General features: G+C 37.3%; 1 protein-coding gene across 1 annotated transcript in view; it reads right to left on the reverse strand.

Moving 5' to 3' along the window:
* Nucleotides 1-10,387: 10,387 nt before the first annotated feature.
* The window catches only part of map3k15 (mitogen-activated protein kinase kinase kinase 15), a 29,721-nt gene continuing 20,802 nt past the window's right edge, over nucleotides 10,388-19,306 (reverse strand). The window contains exons 24-29 of the mRNA XM_059326984.1: nucleotides 18,411-18,516; nucleotides 17,389-17,629; nucleotides 14,068-14,180; nucleotides 13,884-13,990; nucleotides 13,139-13,215; nucleotides 10,388-11,915 (exon numbers count right to left, since the gene is read on the reverse strand). Coding sequence (XP_059182967.1) covers nucleotides 11,822-11,915; nucleotides 13,139-13,215; nucleotides 13,884-13,990; nucleotides 14,068-14,180; nucleotides 17,389-17,629; nucleotides 18,411-18,516 — 738 coding nt within the window. The 3' untranslated portion in view covers nucleotides 10,388-11,821. The remainder of the gene's footprint in view (nucleotides 11,916-13,138; nucleotides 13,216-13,883; nucleotides 13,991-14,067; nucleotides 14,181-17,388; nucleotides 17,630-18,410; nucleotides 18,517-19,306) is intronic.

Consider the following 19,306-nt stretch of genomic DNA (forward strand, 5'->3'; position numbering starts at 1 on the left):
TGTTTGTTGTATGCAACTTTGACTAATGGCATGTGGCCTCTGTTTAACCTGAGGATTCTTGCTGATATATACCATTCTTAACGATTGGTACATTGCAGCCATGTGGCCCTAAATCACCTGTTACACCTTGTTAACCAAGCAGTTTTCTTCCTGGACGAAAACAGATTGGAAAGTGAGTCAAAGTTAGCTTCTATTGACCATGATGGTCCCCTAACTTTAACCATGTGCTTATGATTATGACTACGGCAACCTAAATTTGATCCCAAACAACTACAGAAATATTTATTCAAACCCAGATCCTGTCCCCCATGAACCTTTTACTAAATCTCTGTATGTGATAGATTAAGTTTATGATTTGCAGGTCACAAAACAACCCAACTGAAGATTGAAGCTTGATTCATGCTTCGTGCAGTCAGCACTGTCGTCCTGGTGCGTACATCGATGTTGCAAAACACACAGCATGGGTGATTGTGCACGGAGGGTTGGGATTTTGTAACAAAATTAATGGGGTTGCACAGACAGGATCCAGAAGGGCATATGCACAAATTCAAGCTAGTCTACAACAGCAGGTTAGACTACAGAAAAGAGCTTCTTTCTTGGAGCGGCACCGACTGCAAGTAGTATAAACGGCCAGACGTTCACAGGGAAAGTGTCTGCCATATGCACCTCCCTGACAAGTGCTGTGTTCAACACAAAGATTGCTCTTATACCCGAAACTACATGTGCTGTTCACTCGATGTTTTGTTGTTGTTCATGCTGTAAAATCGTCCAAAGGTTAGGAGTAAAAGAACAGGGTTAGGCTTAAGAAAAACAGCACTTCAGGACATAACTTTCAACAAACGGACACAAACAGCCTCCTGGTCGAAAGACAGGGGTTTGGTCTGATCTACCCCACACGTAACTATGTTGCTTCCTCACTGTGAGGGATTTAATGGAACAATTATATTACAACAAATGGGGGTAAGATCAACTGATTTCTACTCTTGTAGTTGGCCTAACTTTGTGTGCATCAAACTCTCTGTTTAAGTTATATTAAATACATTTTTTCTTAAATCGCCAATTGTCTATTCCTTATAGGAAATCAAATCAAATCCTCACGTATTAAGCAATTAATGATATTTTCAATGTTATCTTTATTACTCGTGCAAACTTAATCAGAGTGAACAAGAAGTAAAACATAGAGAGAACATCATGACCTGTAGTTCTTGTGTGAACTCTTTCTGCACAAGGTTGCAAATAGTGTGTGTCTATTTATACCTGACTACTATTATAACCTCAGCCTTGAGAAGCTAAAAATAGCAAACGTGCTTAAAATAGTAACAGGCTATCAAATGTGTACTGTCCAGGAATGTGACTTTGTGTTTACAATGCTGACGTATGAGCTGTCGCTATTTCCTTGTTTCCATAAAAGATTACAGTGCTGTAGTGCAACAGGTGTAAAAACTGCCCTCAGTTCACCTCATGGGTCAAATTTCTTACTTTTCATTATAGGCTTAATTTGCATTTATATGGGCTGAACAAAAGAGCATGACGTGTAGCCAACAATGATTAGAGTTCTGAAAAGACAGCCGCCTCTTGCGAGTAGAAAGTCCCTTGTCAGATGTAGTCACTGTTTATTTTTGCCTGACGTGCAAATTTGCTTCATATTTAACTACTTTGGGAATACGTGTGAATTCATATGTGTAATTTAAAGGGAATGATCTGCTTTTCTGAATGAGGTGTCCACTCCGATTACAGTAGTGATGCACTCTTCTAAATTGCATCATCTTTCATTAGGTGATGCAATCTAGAATGAAACTCAGATCTAAAGTGGCTGGGAGTGTTTGTTGTATGCAACTTTGACTAATGGCATGTGGCCTCTGTTTAACCTGAGGATTCTTGCTGATATATACCATTCTTAACGATTGGTACATTGCAGCCATGTGGCCCTAAATCACCTGTTACACCTTGTTAACCAAGCAGTTTTTTTCCTGGAGGAAAACAGATTGGAAAGTGAGTCAAAGTTAGCTTCTATTGACCATGATGGTCCCCTAACTTTAACCATGTGCTTATGATTATGACTACGGCAACCTAAATTTGATCCCAAACAACTACAGAAATATTTATTCAAACCCAGATCCTGTCCCCCATGAACCTTTTAGTAAATCTCTGCATGTGATAGATTAAGTTTATGATTTGCAGGTCACAAAACAACCCAACTGAAGATTGAAGCTTGATTCATGCTTCGTGCAGTCAGCACTGTCGTCCTGGTGCGTACATCGATGTTGCAAAAAACACAGCATGGGTGATTGTGCACGGAGGGTTGGGATTTTGTAACAAAATGAATGGGGTTGCACAGACAGGATCCAGAAGGGCATATGCACCAATTCAAGCTAGTCTACAACAGCAGGTTAGACTACAGAAAAGAGCTCCTTTCTTGGAGCGGCACCGACTGCAAGTAGTATAAACGGCCAGACGTTCACAGGGAAAGTGTCTGCCATATGCACCTCCCTGACAAGTGCTATGTTCAACACAAAGATTGCTCTTATACCCGAAACTACAAGTGTTGTTCATGCTCGGAGTTTTGTTGTTGTTCATGCTGTAAAATCTTCCAAAGGTTAGGAGTAAAAGAACAGGGTTAGGCTTAAGAAAAACAGCACTTCAGGACATAACTTTCAACAAACGGACACGAACAGCCTCCTGGTCAAAAGACAGGGGTTTGGTCTGATCTACCCCACACGTAACTATGTTGCTTCCTCACTGTGAAGGATTTAACGGAACAATTATATTACAACAAATGGGGGTAAGATCAACTGATTTCTACTCTTGTAGTTGGCCTATTGTCTATTCCTTATAGGAAATCAAATCAAATCCTCACGTATTAAGCAATTAATGATATTTTCAATGTTATCTTTATTACTCGTACAAACTTAATCAGAGTGAACAAGAAGTAAAACATAGAGAGAACATCATGACCTGTAGTTCTCGTGTGAACTCTTTCTGCACAAGGTTGCAAATAGTGTGTGTCTATTTATACCTGACTACTATTATAACCTCAGCCTTGAGAAGCTAAAAATAGCAAACGTGCTTAAAATAGTAACAGGCTATCAAATGTGTACTGTCCAGGAATGTGACCTTGTGTTTACAATGCTGACGTATGAGCTGTTGCTATTTCCTTGTTTCCATAACAGATTACAGTGCTGTAGTGCAACAGGTGTAAAAACTTCCCTCAGTTCACCTCATGGGTCAAATTTCTTTCTTTTCAATATAGGCTTAATTTGCACTTATATGGGCTGAAGAATCTAACAGTGTTCTTAAAACAAGTCACTTTATATTTATTTCTGAAGGTGTTCATTCACCAGTGGCTGTAATTTGATCTTTCATTGTGGTGTTATAGCAATGAATGTTATCAGCTAAGTAATGTTTGCACAATGGCTGTGACGCTGCGGCTGCTTGATTACTGTAGGTCATATTACATATATGACAACAACAAAAAAACCCAGGACTATGAAGAAGGAGACTGGTGTTAGCGCCCCCTAGTGGTTTTGTGTCCCATTGTTAAGTTATGTCTTGAATAACTTACATACCTAACTTAAAACCAGTTGTCCTGGTGCTTAACCCTATCAAAGTTTTTTTTTTTGTACTTTCAGTGTTTAAAACAGCGGTCGTCACATTTACAACATGTTGTGGTGGTTGTATGTTTGCAGCATGGGTTAAGCAGCAGTAGTCACATGTCACACTAAGAAAGTAGGTGTTTAATGTTTTCTGTGGTTCACAGAAATGTACAATGGTGACATTTATTCTGGTGACTGGTTTGCAATAAAACTTTTTGGTTAGGTTTAGGGAGAAATCATGTCAGGGTTAAAATAAGAATATTTGTAAGTCTGTGTTGGACTCATGCATCCCAATCAACCTCCTCCGTACGCGGACTTTGTCACTCTTTACACGATGTCTCCTGATTTGTAGTGTACTCTCTTCTGCACCGATAAATGATATATGAAAGCAAATAATGTGTTGTGATAACTCGCAAAGCGACTAAAGGAATTGGTTTGTTATTGATAATTTGTCATTTTGTAATACCAGGTTGGAAATAAAGAATTTTTCTAATAAAACCTTAAAAAGAGATAGTTCGTAAATAATGTGGTGTATACAGATTGCTCTGCCGAGGGGCCAAAACAATCGGCTATTGCCGCTCAAGATGCAGACTTCAAACTTTTGCATCCAGACATTGAGTCAAATTTTTTAACTTTGAATTCACAAAACTTTGTGGAAATCACAAAAAGATATTTTCAAGACAACTGGATTTAATTTGCAATTGGAATGTTGCAACATTAAAAAATAAAATAAAAAAAACATGGAGTCAATACTAAAACCAGATCAGGTCAAGAACAAAGCTTTTCAAGAACAATGCTCATATCAGGGGAAAAGAAATTAGCTTGTTTTTTATCTCTGCAGCTTCCGCTATAATTTATCACCAGATAAAGAAAAGCATTGACGTAGGAGCTGTAATCTTAGGTTACATGGTTACATAGTCATAGATTACAACAGTTGCCAAGGCTGGAAATATGAACTTTGATTTTAATTGCTTGTTTGCTTGGCCGACAGAGAATTAAGGTCGCCTAATAGTTAAAAGGCAGAAAGTGATTAAATGCAGTCTGGTATGAAGTGTCTGGGATCATGTCAAGGAAATGCTCAATCCACAGACAAACAAAAAGTCTATATTTCTATTCAGTCAAGTTTACAAGAAATACCTGTTGTGTAACCAAAATCCACACAAAAAAAGTACTGTCAGGCCCTCCCTCTGAGGTCTCTTTTCCCGGCAGTGAATCCAAAGAGACTCAAACAATGCGTAGCCACTTCACCTTCGCACCCATTTCCGTACTCTCTCAGCAGGATCCAGAGCTTGTCTCAGCGTAAAATGAAGCTACTTTCTATTCTAATATTGGCTCTTCTTTTGGTGACCGTTCAGGCAGCAGGTAAGTCATTGTTTAATGAATGGCTGACTTTAAAATGATTGCATAATGATATGGACATGGGCCCTGTACATGTTACTACACCACACCTTAAAGTACATATTCTTGCCCTGATTGATCTTATCTACTTTGTGCTGGAGTGAATGCCTTACCAGACATGTTAAATCTAGAAGCAGTTTTTGTCATCTAAACTGTACTATGATGACTATGATGTATCTATTGGAAGGTAATTGCATTGTTGATAACAAGAAATTAACAACTTCTCAATCGTTAAAGCCAACTGCAGGGTTGGCCCAACAGCCATTTTCATGGGATGTGAAATAAAGTATTTACAGCTCTCTTCTTTATAATCCAAGGATATTCAGTTTCCAAAAACCCTGAAGATGTTATCTCAAGTATTAGAGGTGGCCTGCCAAAAATGAGTTTGAGACGAATATCATATTACTTTTTTGCCTGTGTGTGCATGTTTATGTTCGTGCAGGGCATCATGGTTGCTGTACAACTTTCTCTGAAGCCCATGCTGTGAACTCTATCGCAAAAAAAGGAGGGGCTGTGCAATGCCGGCGTCAGGGCATCACTGAAGGGTGCAGCATTAATGCAGTGTAAGATTACGTGTCCCACTTTCTCTCTTCTTTTAACTGTGCATCCCTTTGTGTATATGATATCTTTCCCTACATGCCCTCAGCTATTTATTTTTTATACCGGATTTCCTCAAAAATATCTTTCCCACTTTCCAAAATGATATGACTGAGGTTGAGTCACTTCCGAAGAGTAATGCAACCATTGGTGTTTCTATCCCTCTTTCAAGTGTAGTAAAGTGGAAACGGAAAGTGGGAAAGTGGGAAGTGTGTGTGGACCCGACACCTCGCAAGATGCGACGGCTTCTCGCAACTTTGTGGTAACGTACACACTGACATGCACACAACTGATTAACAATTATTAATATCCAATATAAACTAACTTTTATTTAAAAAATATGGGTGTTTATCTGTTCTAATTAGCTTCCAAGCAAAACAAATAAAAGCCTATAGAGCAATTCTGCTTTAGTCCTGTCCACAAAAATGAAGGGCACTTGGATGGGTACTACAAGTTTAGTCTCAAGAGTTTCTTATCTTTAGGAAGTAGATGCTGGTTGTAAAATAGATGAAAACACAACAATTTGAGTGTTGTTTTCTTTAACACAGAAGGGTTTTCCTTTCTACAGGATAACCACAGTGTAACTTGTGCAGATGTATTACGAAACACAAATGGCAAGGTACTCAAATTGGCACCAAGCCTACAAAACAAAATTTTCCATTGTCTATTGTCTTCTCTCAACCTGATCAACGCCTTTTTTCCTTAAGCTTACACAAAGAAATCTATGACACCATAAACTGCACAATGTGTTGGTTCCAAAAACTCTGTCAAGTAATGCAGGCCTCCCCATTTTGTGTTTTTATTAAGCCGCAACAGAAAAGGCCTTAAGGGAGTAAGAGGACGCCTACGCAGAGGGAAGACCAAAATCTGAACATCTCATCCACAAATTATCTCTAATGTCTTCTACTAAACCGCAGTCATATTCTGTGTGAAACGGGCTGTCAGTGTGTCTGTCAACATCTATGAGTCTTATAAGGTGTCTGCTATACAAATTCCTCTGGAAAAATGACTCATTGTGTGAAATACTGTGATGACAGAAGTGCCAAGATTATATTGGCATGATAATTATGGATGTATTATTGTGTCTTTAATATCGTAGCTAGTAAAAGTTGGGCTTATTTTCATTACTTTTCTGTTTGGTAGCTTGCTACTACAACCCTAGGGTTCAATAAAGTATTTTAACATATTTTTATCTTATAATAATATACAATTATTAAATTGTTTATTATGTTTTGTATCTTGTCAAAAAGAGCCTTACTTTAATACATATATGTGAAAATAGATACCAGTTTACCAATTCCAGCTTCAAGCTAACCTAGTTTTTAGCACCCTAAGCTAAATTTCAATGTTCTTTGGCATACAACGCTAAGGAGGGTGTAGCTACATTGCGTTTAAAAGACAAAAAAAATAAAACAAAAATTTGAATTACATTGGGCATTTTTTCGCTCTTACCTCCACAGTATAGGCTATCTCTGAAGCACTGTTGAACTATGTTTGTTTGTTTTTGGCTATTTACCTGTGTTAGCTTCCTAGTTACAGCAACAGTAATAGACAGATTTCTGAGCTAAAACAACGTAAAATGTGCATGCATGAATCTTCCACATAATGTTAATGTTTACTTTTGAAAATTATGACATTACTTATTTTTTATAGGCCTACTAACGTTACTTGCATCCTGGCTGCCCAATTGGTAGCATGCATGTGGAATTCTTAACAGACAGGAGAAAGAGTTAAAAACAATGTTTTTTCCCAGTCAGCCATTGTGCTAGCTACTGCCATTACCATCTCCTATCTCCGTATTTAATGTATTTAGAGTCTGATGTATTACTTAAGATACAGTTGAAATTGCTGTCATGTATGTCTGTTTAAAGCTGCAGAAAAGATGAGCATGATGTTGCCTTTTAACCAAACCCCATTTAAACATCTACTTTACAGTACAGGACAGCTAGCTGTTAATTTGCTCTGAGTAAATTGCAGTATAATTGCTTCTGCTGTCGTCATACAGGTATACACACTGTCACTGTCACAATCAAAGTCACTTCAATCACCAACTGCAATTAATCCATGTTGAATGGATATAAGTATACTGTATCAACATGTGACGCGCAAACATAATTATCCACAGATTTGGAGACAAAGAAAAGCATTGTCATAAAGACATTCATTAAAACAATCATTTTTAAAGAGCTTTCAATTAGTACATGTGTACATGGTAGCATGAAGGCAAAGAGGAAGTAAGATTTGAATGAGGTGGTTTCCATGTTGTTTATACAATGTTCTGCCACCAAGCACGGCATGTACGTGCCACAGGTACCAACTGCAGAAATTGGCAGTTTGATGGTGGTAATATGCAGCAAAATGTCAAATAAAAAAATATATAAATGTTGCAGATTGAATTTGACATGTTGTCTTTTCATTTCTGTAAAGTATCTGCACTGGCTTTATAAAAATAAAATGTCTTCATTTTAAGTTGGAAGTTTCCGTGTATGTTGCTTGAAGTATTTTTTTTTTACTTTATTTCCTCAATTTTTAAGCCTGAACAGAAACAATGCATACACAAACCCGGAAGAAAACATAGTTAAGTCAACAAAGACTGAAAGTATGGACACAGAAATGGAGGTTCTTTCCAAGCTGGTGCGGTAAACACTGTATAACAGTCACGTATGATTATTCAAAGCTGCAGCAAAGACGAGTATAATGTTCACTATAGCCGATGCATTCACTTAATTAATTGATAATTTTCTTGATAATAACCAAAGTCATTATCAAGAAAACAATGGAAAATGGCTAGATATACGCTCTTAAATTAAACTCTTATGAGCTATTTTTGTTGTTATCATTATATTTGTGCAACCAAATGTATATTTAGTTGTACCAGGCATTAAAATGAACAAGAACTTGAAGAAAACAAGTGTGGTCTAATCAGTTTTTTCATGACTGTTTGCTTTCTTTGTTCCTTTGGTGTGAAGAAGTAAACCTGTTTTGTTGGTTACTGGTTCAGTGGTATCAAGTAAATGTGCAGGTTAATCCCTGCTATCCATTGTCAACCACACTCACTGGTGCCAAAGTTTCCGGGTGGAGCTTTAAAATGCAACACAAAGAAACAAAAAACCCAGCTTTCACAGAGAAGTAGTCTTCCAATAGCGTGGGCAAAATAAACGTTCCAGCAAGAAGCCATAACCAGCCAGGCCTGAGTGGTCCGAGGTGTTTCCCTTCTTCATATCCTTGCCACTTCCATCTCTCCGATACACTACTCAAGGTTTGGAGCTGTACACGTTGCTACTTTTCTACTTTCAAGTATATAACAATTGATACGACATGTAAAGTTTGAGGAACCTCTAAGGAAAATAGCTTTGCTGACGATGACTAATAATATAATTCCAATGAACTTTAGTCAGGGTTCATAAAAATGTTATCAACCCATAAAAAGAGTGAAATAGTGCAACGATTACTGGACATTCATGAGCCCCAGAAGATTAATTCTAAAGACTTTGGGCGGCTGTGGCTCAGTTGGTATGGTTGGTCGTCTTCTGATCGGAAGGTTGGTGGTTTGATCCCTGACCATGGCAGCCTACATGTCGAAGCAAGATACTGAACCCCAAATTGCTCCCTATGCTGCGTTCATCAGTCTGTGAATGAATTCCCAATGGTGGCATGTGGCACCAGTGTGCCCTGGTAGCCTCGGCCACCAGTATGAATGTGTGTGTGAATGGGTGAATGAGCGTAGTGTGTAGTGTAAAGCGCTTTGGATAAAAGCACTATATAAGTGCACCCCATTTACCATTTACTTTGGTGATGTCCTGTCTTTTCGTTGCAAGACCATGATGTTGACATTTTTTGGCCTTTAATGAAATGTCTTGACAACGATTGGCTGGATTGGCATGAATTTTGGCAAATATTCTTGGTCCCCAGTGGACATATCCTCATGAATATGGTGAACCCATAGGCCATATATTAATAATAACGGACGTAGCTACACCCACATCATCACCCATTGGTTTGTGATGTCTGGTTTTGAAGCCTTGAATTTGGCATTTCGGCCATTGCCATTGGTTTATGGATGTTGCCATATTGTTTTTTTTGCAACCAGTGCATGTGCAGAACGGATCAGGTGCTAGAATTACGTATGCACTCAGCTTACGCTAGCTTGAGCTAGATTTTAATAAGATGAACAATCATTCAAAATGAACAGCTTAGTGTCTTTTAGTCCAACCGAATACTGAACTCAATATTTTCAGTGTTTCATGCCCTAATTTATACCCAGCTATATTGTCTATTTTATTCTAAATCGGATCATAGTTTACAAAATGAACATCATGCTGTTTTGAAAAAAAAAAAAAATGTTGTTGACTCTGAAAAACTGAAAAACAGATACTCTCCTTTCAAAGGTCAAAAATGACCACATTAGAATTAACCCAATACTGAGGTATGCTATTTAAAGACTGTCACAGATTGAGATTGTAAATTTCCGCAACAGGTATTTTAAAAACAGGCGTCAGACAGTCAAATGAGGTATTAATAAGACTGGAAAAGCCAGGCAGGTAGTAGGCAAACAGGTTTCAGGCTGGAAAAAGAGTAACAGTTAAATACACTGACCCATTTTGGCTTCTGTAAACTACCAGCAAGATATTCTAGTCTCACATTTCTTCAGGTTTCATTGAACGCCTACCATTCAGGCATATTATGTTGATATACTGCATGGATAATGAACTGACAAGGTTAAAAGCGTCATTGGTTTCATTTCCCATGTAAAAACCTGACTTCTTTTAGTCGAAACAAAGTGGGAAACAATTTCATTATTTCCAGGTTTATAGCAGTTTTAAAGCAATCAATGAAACAGACAAGCACAAACATTTAACAGTTGGAATAAAAAAAAACATTGAAATAGAGGTACACAGAGAGGAGAAAAGAACACTTATAGTTTGAATATAAAGAAAATCTTAACATGCATACAAATGTAAAGGCAGCGAGGTGGTAGCAGGCATGTGTTTGCATGTTTCAATAAATTATCTCCATGTGGCTCTCTCATTTTTTCATATGTTTTACTGACAACAGACCCCCTGTCATAAGTGGAAAAGTAGATAGTATATGCCAGAGGTGTGGACTCGAGTCAGACTTGTGATGACTTTTGTCTCGACAAAATGTAAAGAGACTTGCAACTCGAATTGGACCAATAACTTGTGACTTCACTTGGACTTCAAAAGATTTGCTACTTTCCCCAAGACTAAAGATTAAAAAAGTATATTACTAAGGACCTCTCTATCTCTCTGTGTAAATGTGTGCTGCGTGTCTGTCGTGTGTCTGTCGTGTGCTGTCAGCACAACATCTAATCAACTGGATCCACTTTATTTTGATCCAACAGTATCCATCCAATCAAATTGCAGGACAACCAATGAAGAGGAGCAACAATGATACCAAAGATAGTTTCGTTCGGCTATAAATTCATGTACCCACATGTATACTCACACCCACACACACACACACACAGACAGCATGAGATGAGACAAGACAGGACATAAACTGCTGTGGAACTAGTTATAGTGCAATATGCTCTTGTTATGCACTTGTTTTTTTTTTTCAAATGTTTGAAGAATGTTCTTACAAAAAATTAAGTTTTGATAAATACAGATTTTAAAAACATGCATGATCAGTGTAAATATTTTTACTGTTGTTAAAAGCACTCAAAACTCAAACTGTAGGACTTGGGACGACTTCTGACTTGTCGGTCTTGAATTGGGACTTGAGGGCAAAGACTTGAAACTTACTTGTGACTTGCAAAACAATGACTTGGTCCCACCTCTGGTATATGCACTAGCTTGTGTACTCAATCTTTGTACAGTTTTGGAATAATTATCCAGTCAATAATAAAAGTTCAACCTGAAACTAGAACATTTTGACGCCTTTTTTCTCTCGAGTTTTCTAATTAAACAAAACAAAACAAGGGGACTGCATATTTCTTACAAATTCTCAACAAACACATTGTGGCACGCATTTAAATGCACATACAGATACATACAGTAGTACTTGCACTAAAGCGCTTTGGTCTGGTCAAGTCTGGCACTGTGTGTAGAAGAACATTCAAACAAAGATCGAGTACTCAGAGACTACAACATGAAAAGGCACCGTGGAGAGAGAGCGAGAAAGGAGAGGTCGCCGTGCGTGGCTGGCAGTGTGCAGATGTGTGCATGTTTATGCCGAACAGAGTCCTCCAGAGTTGTAGTCTGTGTATCCCATCATGCATCATCTTCTGAGCCTTGGTCTCCCCTCAGCCTCTCTCGCTCACGGTGCCGCTGGATGGCCCGCCAAATGCGGCAGATGACTCCACCCCTGCAGAGGAGAAGGGTTAATCATGATAGACTGGAATATTATGGCAGCAAAATTTGTCTTTCAGAGAGAGAAAAAAACGATTTCAGCTACTCTTGGAAGCTGATTTCAGTTCCTATTATCCGTCTTGTTTTATTTACATTTTATTTTTTTGATTTTGACAAAAACAATCTGTTAGGTTCATTGAAAAGTCAAAGACGCTGAATCTCAAACCCACAAAAAACTATGACTAAATATGTTCATCAACAAGTTTATTTTTTTCCATGACAGAGATGATAATGTGGCACAGATGTTTGACACTAACTGACTCGTGTAAAGGATATAAACTCTACGATAAATTCACGTTCCTCGAATTGATACTATCTGAAACTTTCTACAAAGGTGCATTCTAATCATTCAGCCTGTGTTTTTACTCAGATAATGGTAAAATAAAATCTTGTGCGAAATACATTTTTAATATAACATAATTATTGGTTAGGGTAGACCAGACTGACTGAAATGTTCCATATAATCTAGGAAGAAAAAGGACTAAAATATCAACAGTTTACAGTTTCCTCTGGCTATGTTAAGACTAAAATGCCTAAATTGACTTTTAGTCAATTAAAACTGCACCAATCAAAGAGGGATGACTAAATATGACAAAATCTAACAAGGACATTTAACACAGCACTAAGAGTTAATCTAAAAAAGCTGACAAAATTAGCATTGCCGAAAAAAAACCTGGATCTTGTATGCAAGACATGTCTGATGGTAAAGAAAATAATAATTTAACTTTACCTTCCATGCCTGTAGGTTCCCTCTCTTGATGCTGTGAATTTTTGACAGTTTGAAACCTACAAACCTTTGACAGGTCTGCGGCCTCGCTAAAAAATCTGCAAGGGGTGCTTCAATAAAAGCATGCCAGGTCCCTTCAGCACCTGCTGATTCTGCAGTAAAATGCCCTGAAGCCTTGTAGACATGAGAAAATTGTGCCTCTAAATCCATGAAACCAGGGAGGGTAGAAGTCAAGGAGACATATATTAAAACCTATAGATTTATGCACCTGTGTACATACATGTAGTTATTACTTAAAGACTGATAACTCTGAATATGGATTTTTACATTTTTAACAACTAATTTCAATCAGCTGCCAAGAGAAGCTTGATTTGATGTTTTTTTCTGTCAATATTTGTAATATATAATAATAAATGTGATGACAGGATGCGTAGAAATGAGAGATTAGATACCGTAGACGTAGACAGTGGAGGTCGTCTTTGGTAACGTCATTGAGAATGTCGGTCAGTGTGTATTCCTCCAGCACAAACTACAACACAGCACAGCAGTCATCAGTTTAAACAGATAGAGTTTTCATGTTCTATATCTTTGCAATAAATTATTTTCATCATTCAGTATCCCATGTTTTCCTCAATTAGTTTGTTTTTGATCATCATACATCATAATTGTATGTTTTCCTTTATTCAATTTTAATAAAATCCCTTTTTGTGTCACTACCCTTCTAATGCACAACATGGGCCAAAAATGACCCATATCCATTTTTAGCTAAGTAGCTTGCTAAGCTAACTACTTAGCTAACTTCTTGGCTTAGTATTTAGCTAAGTAGCTTGCTAAGCTAAATACTTAGCTAACTTCTTGGCTAAGTAGTTAGCTTAGCAAGCTACTTAGCCAAGTAGTTAGCCATGTAATAATACAAAAAACTTTTTTTTTCATAAAGTACTAGAGGCAAAATTGAAATAATGAACGGTTGTTATTAAAAAAAAAAGATTTAAAGAATTTTAAAGAATACTTGAAATATTGAATCATAAAATAAGTTGATATCAAAAGATAGAGCACAGAAACACACAGCAAGCAATAAATAACATGGGAAATTAATGCGGGTCATTTTTGACCCATGTTGTGCACTAGAAGGAATGTCAATATGTTGTGCATCAAAGGGTTAAAGACATGATGTTCAGAAGTCAACAGACACTCAACCTTATCTATAGTGTCGGAGTCTGCTCCTTGCTCCTTCAGCCAATCGGTGAGCTGCCTGTCCGGCTCGTGGTCTGCTGGGATGTGGAAGATGGAGGGAGGTGATATGTCTGGGAAAAAACACAGAGTTAGAGAGGAAGAGCAGCACAAACAGAAGAATAATCGGTCAGTAAATCAGTGTGTTTACCTGGCGGTCTGTGTCTGACTCTGACCAGCTCCAGGTCGTGTGTTCTCTGCTGCAGTGTGGCCTTCAGGACCTGCTGGTACTCCTTCTCCTTTTGCAGCAGCTCCTCCAGCAGCCTGCAGCAACAGTGACATCTGTTATAGTAAGCACTAAATCTCATTGGCACACAGCATGGAGGGCTGGGATAGAAAGCAGATGAGCACACGAGTAGAAAGCTACAAAAAAAGAGTATAAACTGCTCTGTTATTTAGACTTGTAGAGGATTTTTAATTTAATTTTGAAAAGATACACACAAATGTCCAATATGTGGAAAAAGCTAATTGGGGAATCAGGCATCCTGCCAGAAGAGGATTTTAACTGAAACTGAACTGAGCGTGTTAATCTTAAACACGTAAAATAGAATAACGGTACACAAAATTCTCAAAAAGACAGAGAATAATGTTCCGGCTTTTTAAGGTTGCTCTACTGAAGGTGATGGTTCAGAATGGTAATAACTGTCAGCTTTTATTTAAAAAATTGAGCCAAGAGTTTTCCCATAATCCTTCTGACAAACAGGCAAATGGACAAAAAAACCACAACAAAATCATACACAAAATATCAGCATCAAGACTCTTAAGTAAAATCGGAATTATTCTGCATGTTAAAACAAAGATAAAAAAAAACTACTTTTAAAAGCTCATTATTGTTTCTTTGTTTCAGAGAAGTGTAATAAACTGTTGAGTTAACAGTGGTTGACATATTCACTGACGTGATGAAGTCAGATGGCGTTTTCATATGAAGGTGTGACTTGACAAACAAGCTGACTGTTGCTCAATAGCAGAGAATGAGGAACATGTCCAACCATGCACTTGCTTGTGACCCTCAACCCCCTCATGTGAAACCAGGTACATCCAGGTGATAAATTGTGTGAATGTTTAACAATTTTACACCCACTAGAAACCATGAAGTATGTACATTTATCTAGAAAGGGAATTAATTCTTCCTTGAGATCTAAGACAAGAAAGAAATACCCCAGGCACTCAAGGTGAGTCATTATCACAATCACATGTGTTTAATAATGCATGGCTGACACCAATGTTATTCAGCTTCAAGCCTGAAACAAAAAAACTAAAACAAACTTCAATGACCCAATGTATGACCTACGGGTTTGTCTATGCAAACAGAGAACAAGGCTGGTCTACAAATAGATTTAAAATTCAAAGGAAAATGATTCAGCAGACAAGCAGAGAACTAAAAATAATAATTCAATACCTCAATAAATGTTTGTTTTTTTAATAAAACTTGTTGCTTTTACAAAAAGATCCATAAAGTTCATTCAATACACAAAGTAAAATTCTGATTTTACCTGAGTAAAATCTGAATTTAAATAACATTCTGAAATGTATAAATTGGGCTTATGTTGCTTTTACTTAAAACATAGTATTGCAATTAGTTGTTTTTGCTGAGACATTTTAAATAATAATATATACAAAATAAATAATAAATCCAGAGGCCCACAGGGCATTGGCAGCACCTGTTATGAATGTTAAATAATCTCTGTGAGCTTCTGTATTGTACTCTATGTGTCTTTTTTTATGTGTTTATGTCCTTTTTTTTGTCCCAAAAAAGAAAATGTAACTTCAGTAAGACTTTTACCAAGTTTAAAAGATGTAAATAGCACACAATCCTATTTTTCACCAATTTATGGACATAATAGTTCATATTTTACTTGCACTTAATATGGTAAAGATGAGGTCAGGTTTTGCTGTCAAGGTTTTACACCTGCTGTTGAGGCCCTGCTGTGTGTAGAATCAGGTGAAATTAATCACACGTAGCCCTGCAGCTATTGTGTGTTCGTGACTTGTTTGCGTGCCTGTGTTTGCTCAGTGAGGGTGTGGGTACGTGACTGCAAAAGCACATTCTCTCCATCTCTTCCACTTCCTGTCACGTGGTTTATACAACTGGAATTTCATCATCATGATTTCCATTCACACAACGTGCCTGCAGCAGTCTGTCTGTCTGTCTGTGTGTGTGTGGCACTGTACCTGTTAAAATATTTGAATGGCACTCCCACACCACATCAAAGGGGAAATCCCTGCACCATGCAACTTCATAAACACGTAATCCTTGATTATGTCTAAGAATAAAATTAATTGTATGATTATAACTGTACATCTGTAACCCCACGTGCATTCCTTTCAAAAGGTTGCAACGGTTGTCCTAACCCCAAATCTTTGGCTATTATGTCCGTTAAAAAATCTGTTAAAAATCTTCACCTTGCCATGTTGGTATCAGTTTTTTCAGCGATACCTCACCTATATATCCTGATAATTAATGTTTAACTTTGACTTAGTTGATAAAAATGGTAAACCCAAAAGAAACAAAGGAAAACATAAAATCTGATCTTGAAAATTATATTTCAATTCACAGAATTTTAAATGTTGCAAATATGAATACAGGTTGCAAATATAACATATAAGAGGTAAAATGAGGATAATCTCTAGTTCTATATTTCGGTAACGCTTTATATTAAGGTCCTTGTAATAACCATTAATTAACAAGTAATAAGGCCCTTGTGAGTTAAGTTATGCTTATTAACATTATTGTGTGTTTATAAACTTATATCAGTGTTAATAATGGGATTACAAACACCCATGACCCACCCATTATGTCTTTGCCATGCCTTTATTAATCTTATTTTGTTTGCTTATTGATATTAAAATATACTTTATTGCTCATCTATTATAAGTTAACTATAAGTTAACTATGCTTTTTGTAACTACCGGATCTAAAGCGAGAACAATGCCTTATTACTTGTTAATTAATGGTTATTAAGGACCTTATAATAAAGTGTTACCTATATTTCTATACTAAATATATTGTACATTATCTCCAAATATGAATACAGGTTGCAAATATAACATATAAGAGGTAAAATGAGTATAATCTCTAGTTCTATATTTTTATACTAAATATATTGTACATTATCTCTGGTTTTACTTGGCCGAATGTAATCCAAAAAAAATCTGGTATGGAGTTTCAAGCCAGAACTTTAGAGGGCAGCTGATGGCAAGGCTTTATTTTTATGTCTTCACGTCATGAAGAAGTTAATGTGCAGGTGGTTTCATGGACTCCAGAGGGTTAAACAGAGGACAAAAGACTGAGGCTAGACACTTAAAAACTTTGACACAATCATAATAGTTTATTATCGACTCATTATAGGACCTGGATTTTGAAAAAATGTATGTGTAGAAATATTTACACAAGCACAATGATGACATACATTAAACTAGCCCTTGTGCCTCACTAGTTACATTACAAGTCTGTATGAGTGTTTGCATGTACCTGTTTGTCTCCTGTTTGAGCCGCCCCAGCTGTGCACCCAGTAGATGATGCGAGCGCTGATGCTCCTGGGAGTGGGCGGAGTTTAGCGTGCTGACCGCGGAGTGGGTGGGGTCAGCTGTTGTCCCGGGGTCGTCAGCGTGAGGAGCTAGAACGGGACCAAACTCTACTTCCTCTTCATCCACTTCGTCTTCCTTCTCTGCTCCCTCACACTCTGACGCCGGGCCGAAGTGGGTCTTCAGTTCTGTCAAAGGCATGTGTGGCACTGTGAAACTAATTTCTCTCAACATCATGAATATAATAGAGCAGTGATTCCCAACCGGGGGGGGCCGCCAAAGAACCACGGGGGGTCGCAAGCCCTCTTGATTTTAAGGGTGTAATAAATCTAATGGGTTCAACATATACGTTTATACCTATAAATATGAAGAAAAAAAAAAGCCAATCTACAAACTCACAACACATGGCAAGGCTTCATGCAAGTTTGAATCTGCATTTTTGAAAAGTAAGTTATTTAGCATATAAGTCAGGGATGGGCAACTTAAATGCTGGAGGGGGCCACAAATTTTTCATCGACACTACCACAGGGACACAAATGCATGTATAACAGTATAAATAGGAATACAAAAGGTTTGAAACAAATAAAAAATAACCACTTACTGTGATTTTTTTTTTCAGTGAAATAACAGCAGACCAACATTAATTGGTAAAATAAAAGTAATGTTGTGCATTTTTACACTGCACTTTTAAGATTTCATGTTCAAATGCATGTTGTTGTACTGAGGGCCACTTCAAGTGAGGGCCTCCAGTTGCCCACCCCTGATATAAGTGTAAATTTAACCTCTTAAAACCGAAAGTCCACACAAACTTGGTGTCCCGTGAAAGCAGAATGGTAAAATTGTGGGTCCCTCAAGAAAAAGGTTGGGAATGTAATAGAGGAATGTTTGGTTGTAAACATGCAGATGAAGGACAGAGAGTCATGCATGTGGCCACTAGATGGCAGTAACAGCTCAGGTCAGGCTTCTGACCTGGTATGAGGATGGTGATTGCTGCCTGCACGGCTCGGCGGATGATGTTATCCATTGCAAACATCCAGTGGGGTTTAATGTGATGGTTCCTCAGGACTTTGTTTACCTGAGGACATCACACACAAACAAACAATCATCAATCAATCATTTGTGTTGGGATTTGGTTCTGAGAATTAAATCTGAAACTTTTGTTTTCTGACATACAATACTAAACATAGAACAAATGACCTACAGTTTCGTCTGCATCATTTTGGATGAAACTGACCCATTTTGCCAGGTTTGGTTCAAAAGCATTTACAAGATTTAATATTTTATAAGATAAATAAATTCTATAATGGACAAACATCATATTAACACATATTAGTGATTAATTTATTGGTGTTTGGATTAATTTATACTTTAAATTAAGAACTTTTTTTTTTACTGAAAGTAGTTTTACTGAAATGTTGCCCTACTTCAGTGAAAAAGTGGAAGTTCAACAGTTTTGTCATTACATATGCTTATCAATTATTTGTATCAGCCTACAATTGTTTCCATGTTTTATATATATGATATTTCTGTGTATTTGCTAATATATTACTATGACTACCAGCTCTGCAAATGCTGTAGTTATGTGTTGAATAACAACATATCTTTGTCATGCACCTTGCCATTGCAGCACTGAGTTTTGTAATGTGCCAACACCAATTAAAAAGGTCATATCCCTTATATTACAGCTTTCATATCGTCACACTGTTAAAATAATCAAGTTATTTTTTGTCAAAATTGTTTTTTTTTGCCTAAATCCACCTCCTCATGACGCCGGCCACCTATGGTAAAATCATCTACATCCTCAGTTGATCAGATCATGTGATTTTACCCCTTTAAGATAATGGCCTATGTCAGTTGACTGTTGC

Source organism: Centropristis striata, chromosome 23, assembly GCF_030273125.1.
Source record: "Centropristis striata isolate RG_2023a ecotype Rhode Island chromosome 23, C.striata_1.0, whole genome shotgun sequence".
Classification (NCBI taxonomy): domain Eukaryota; kingdom Metazoa; phylum Chordata; class Actinopteri; order Perciformes; family Serranidae; genus Centropristis; species Centropristis striata.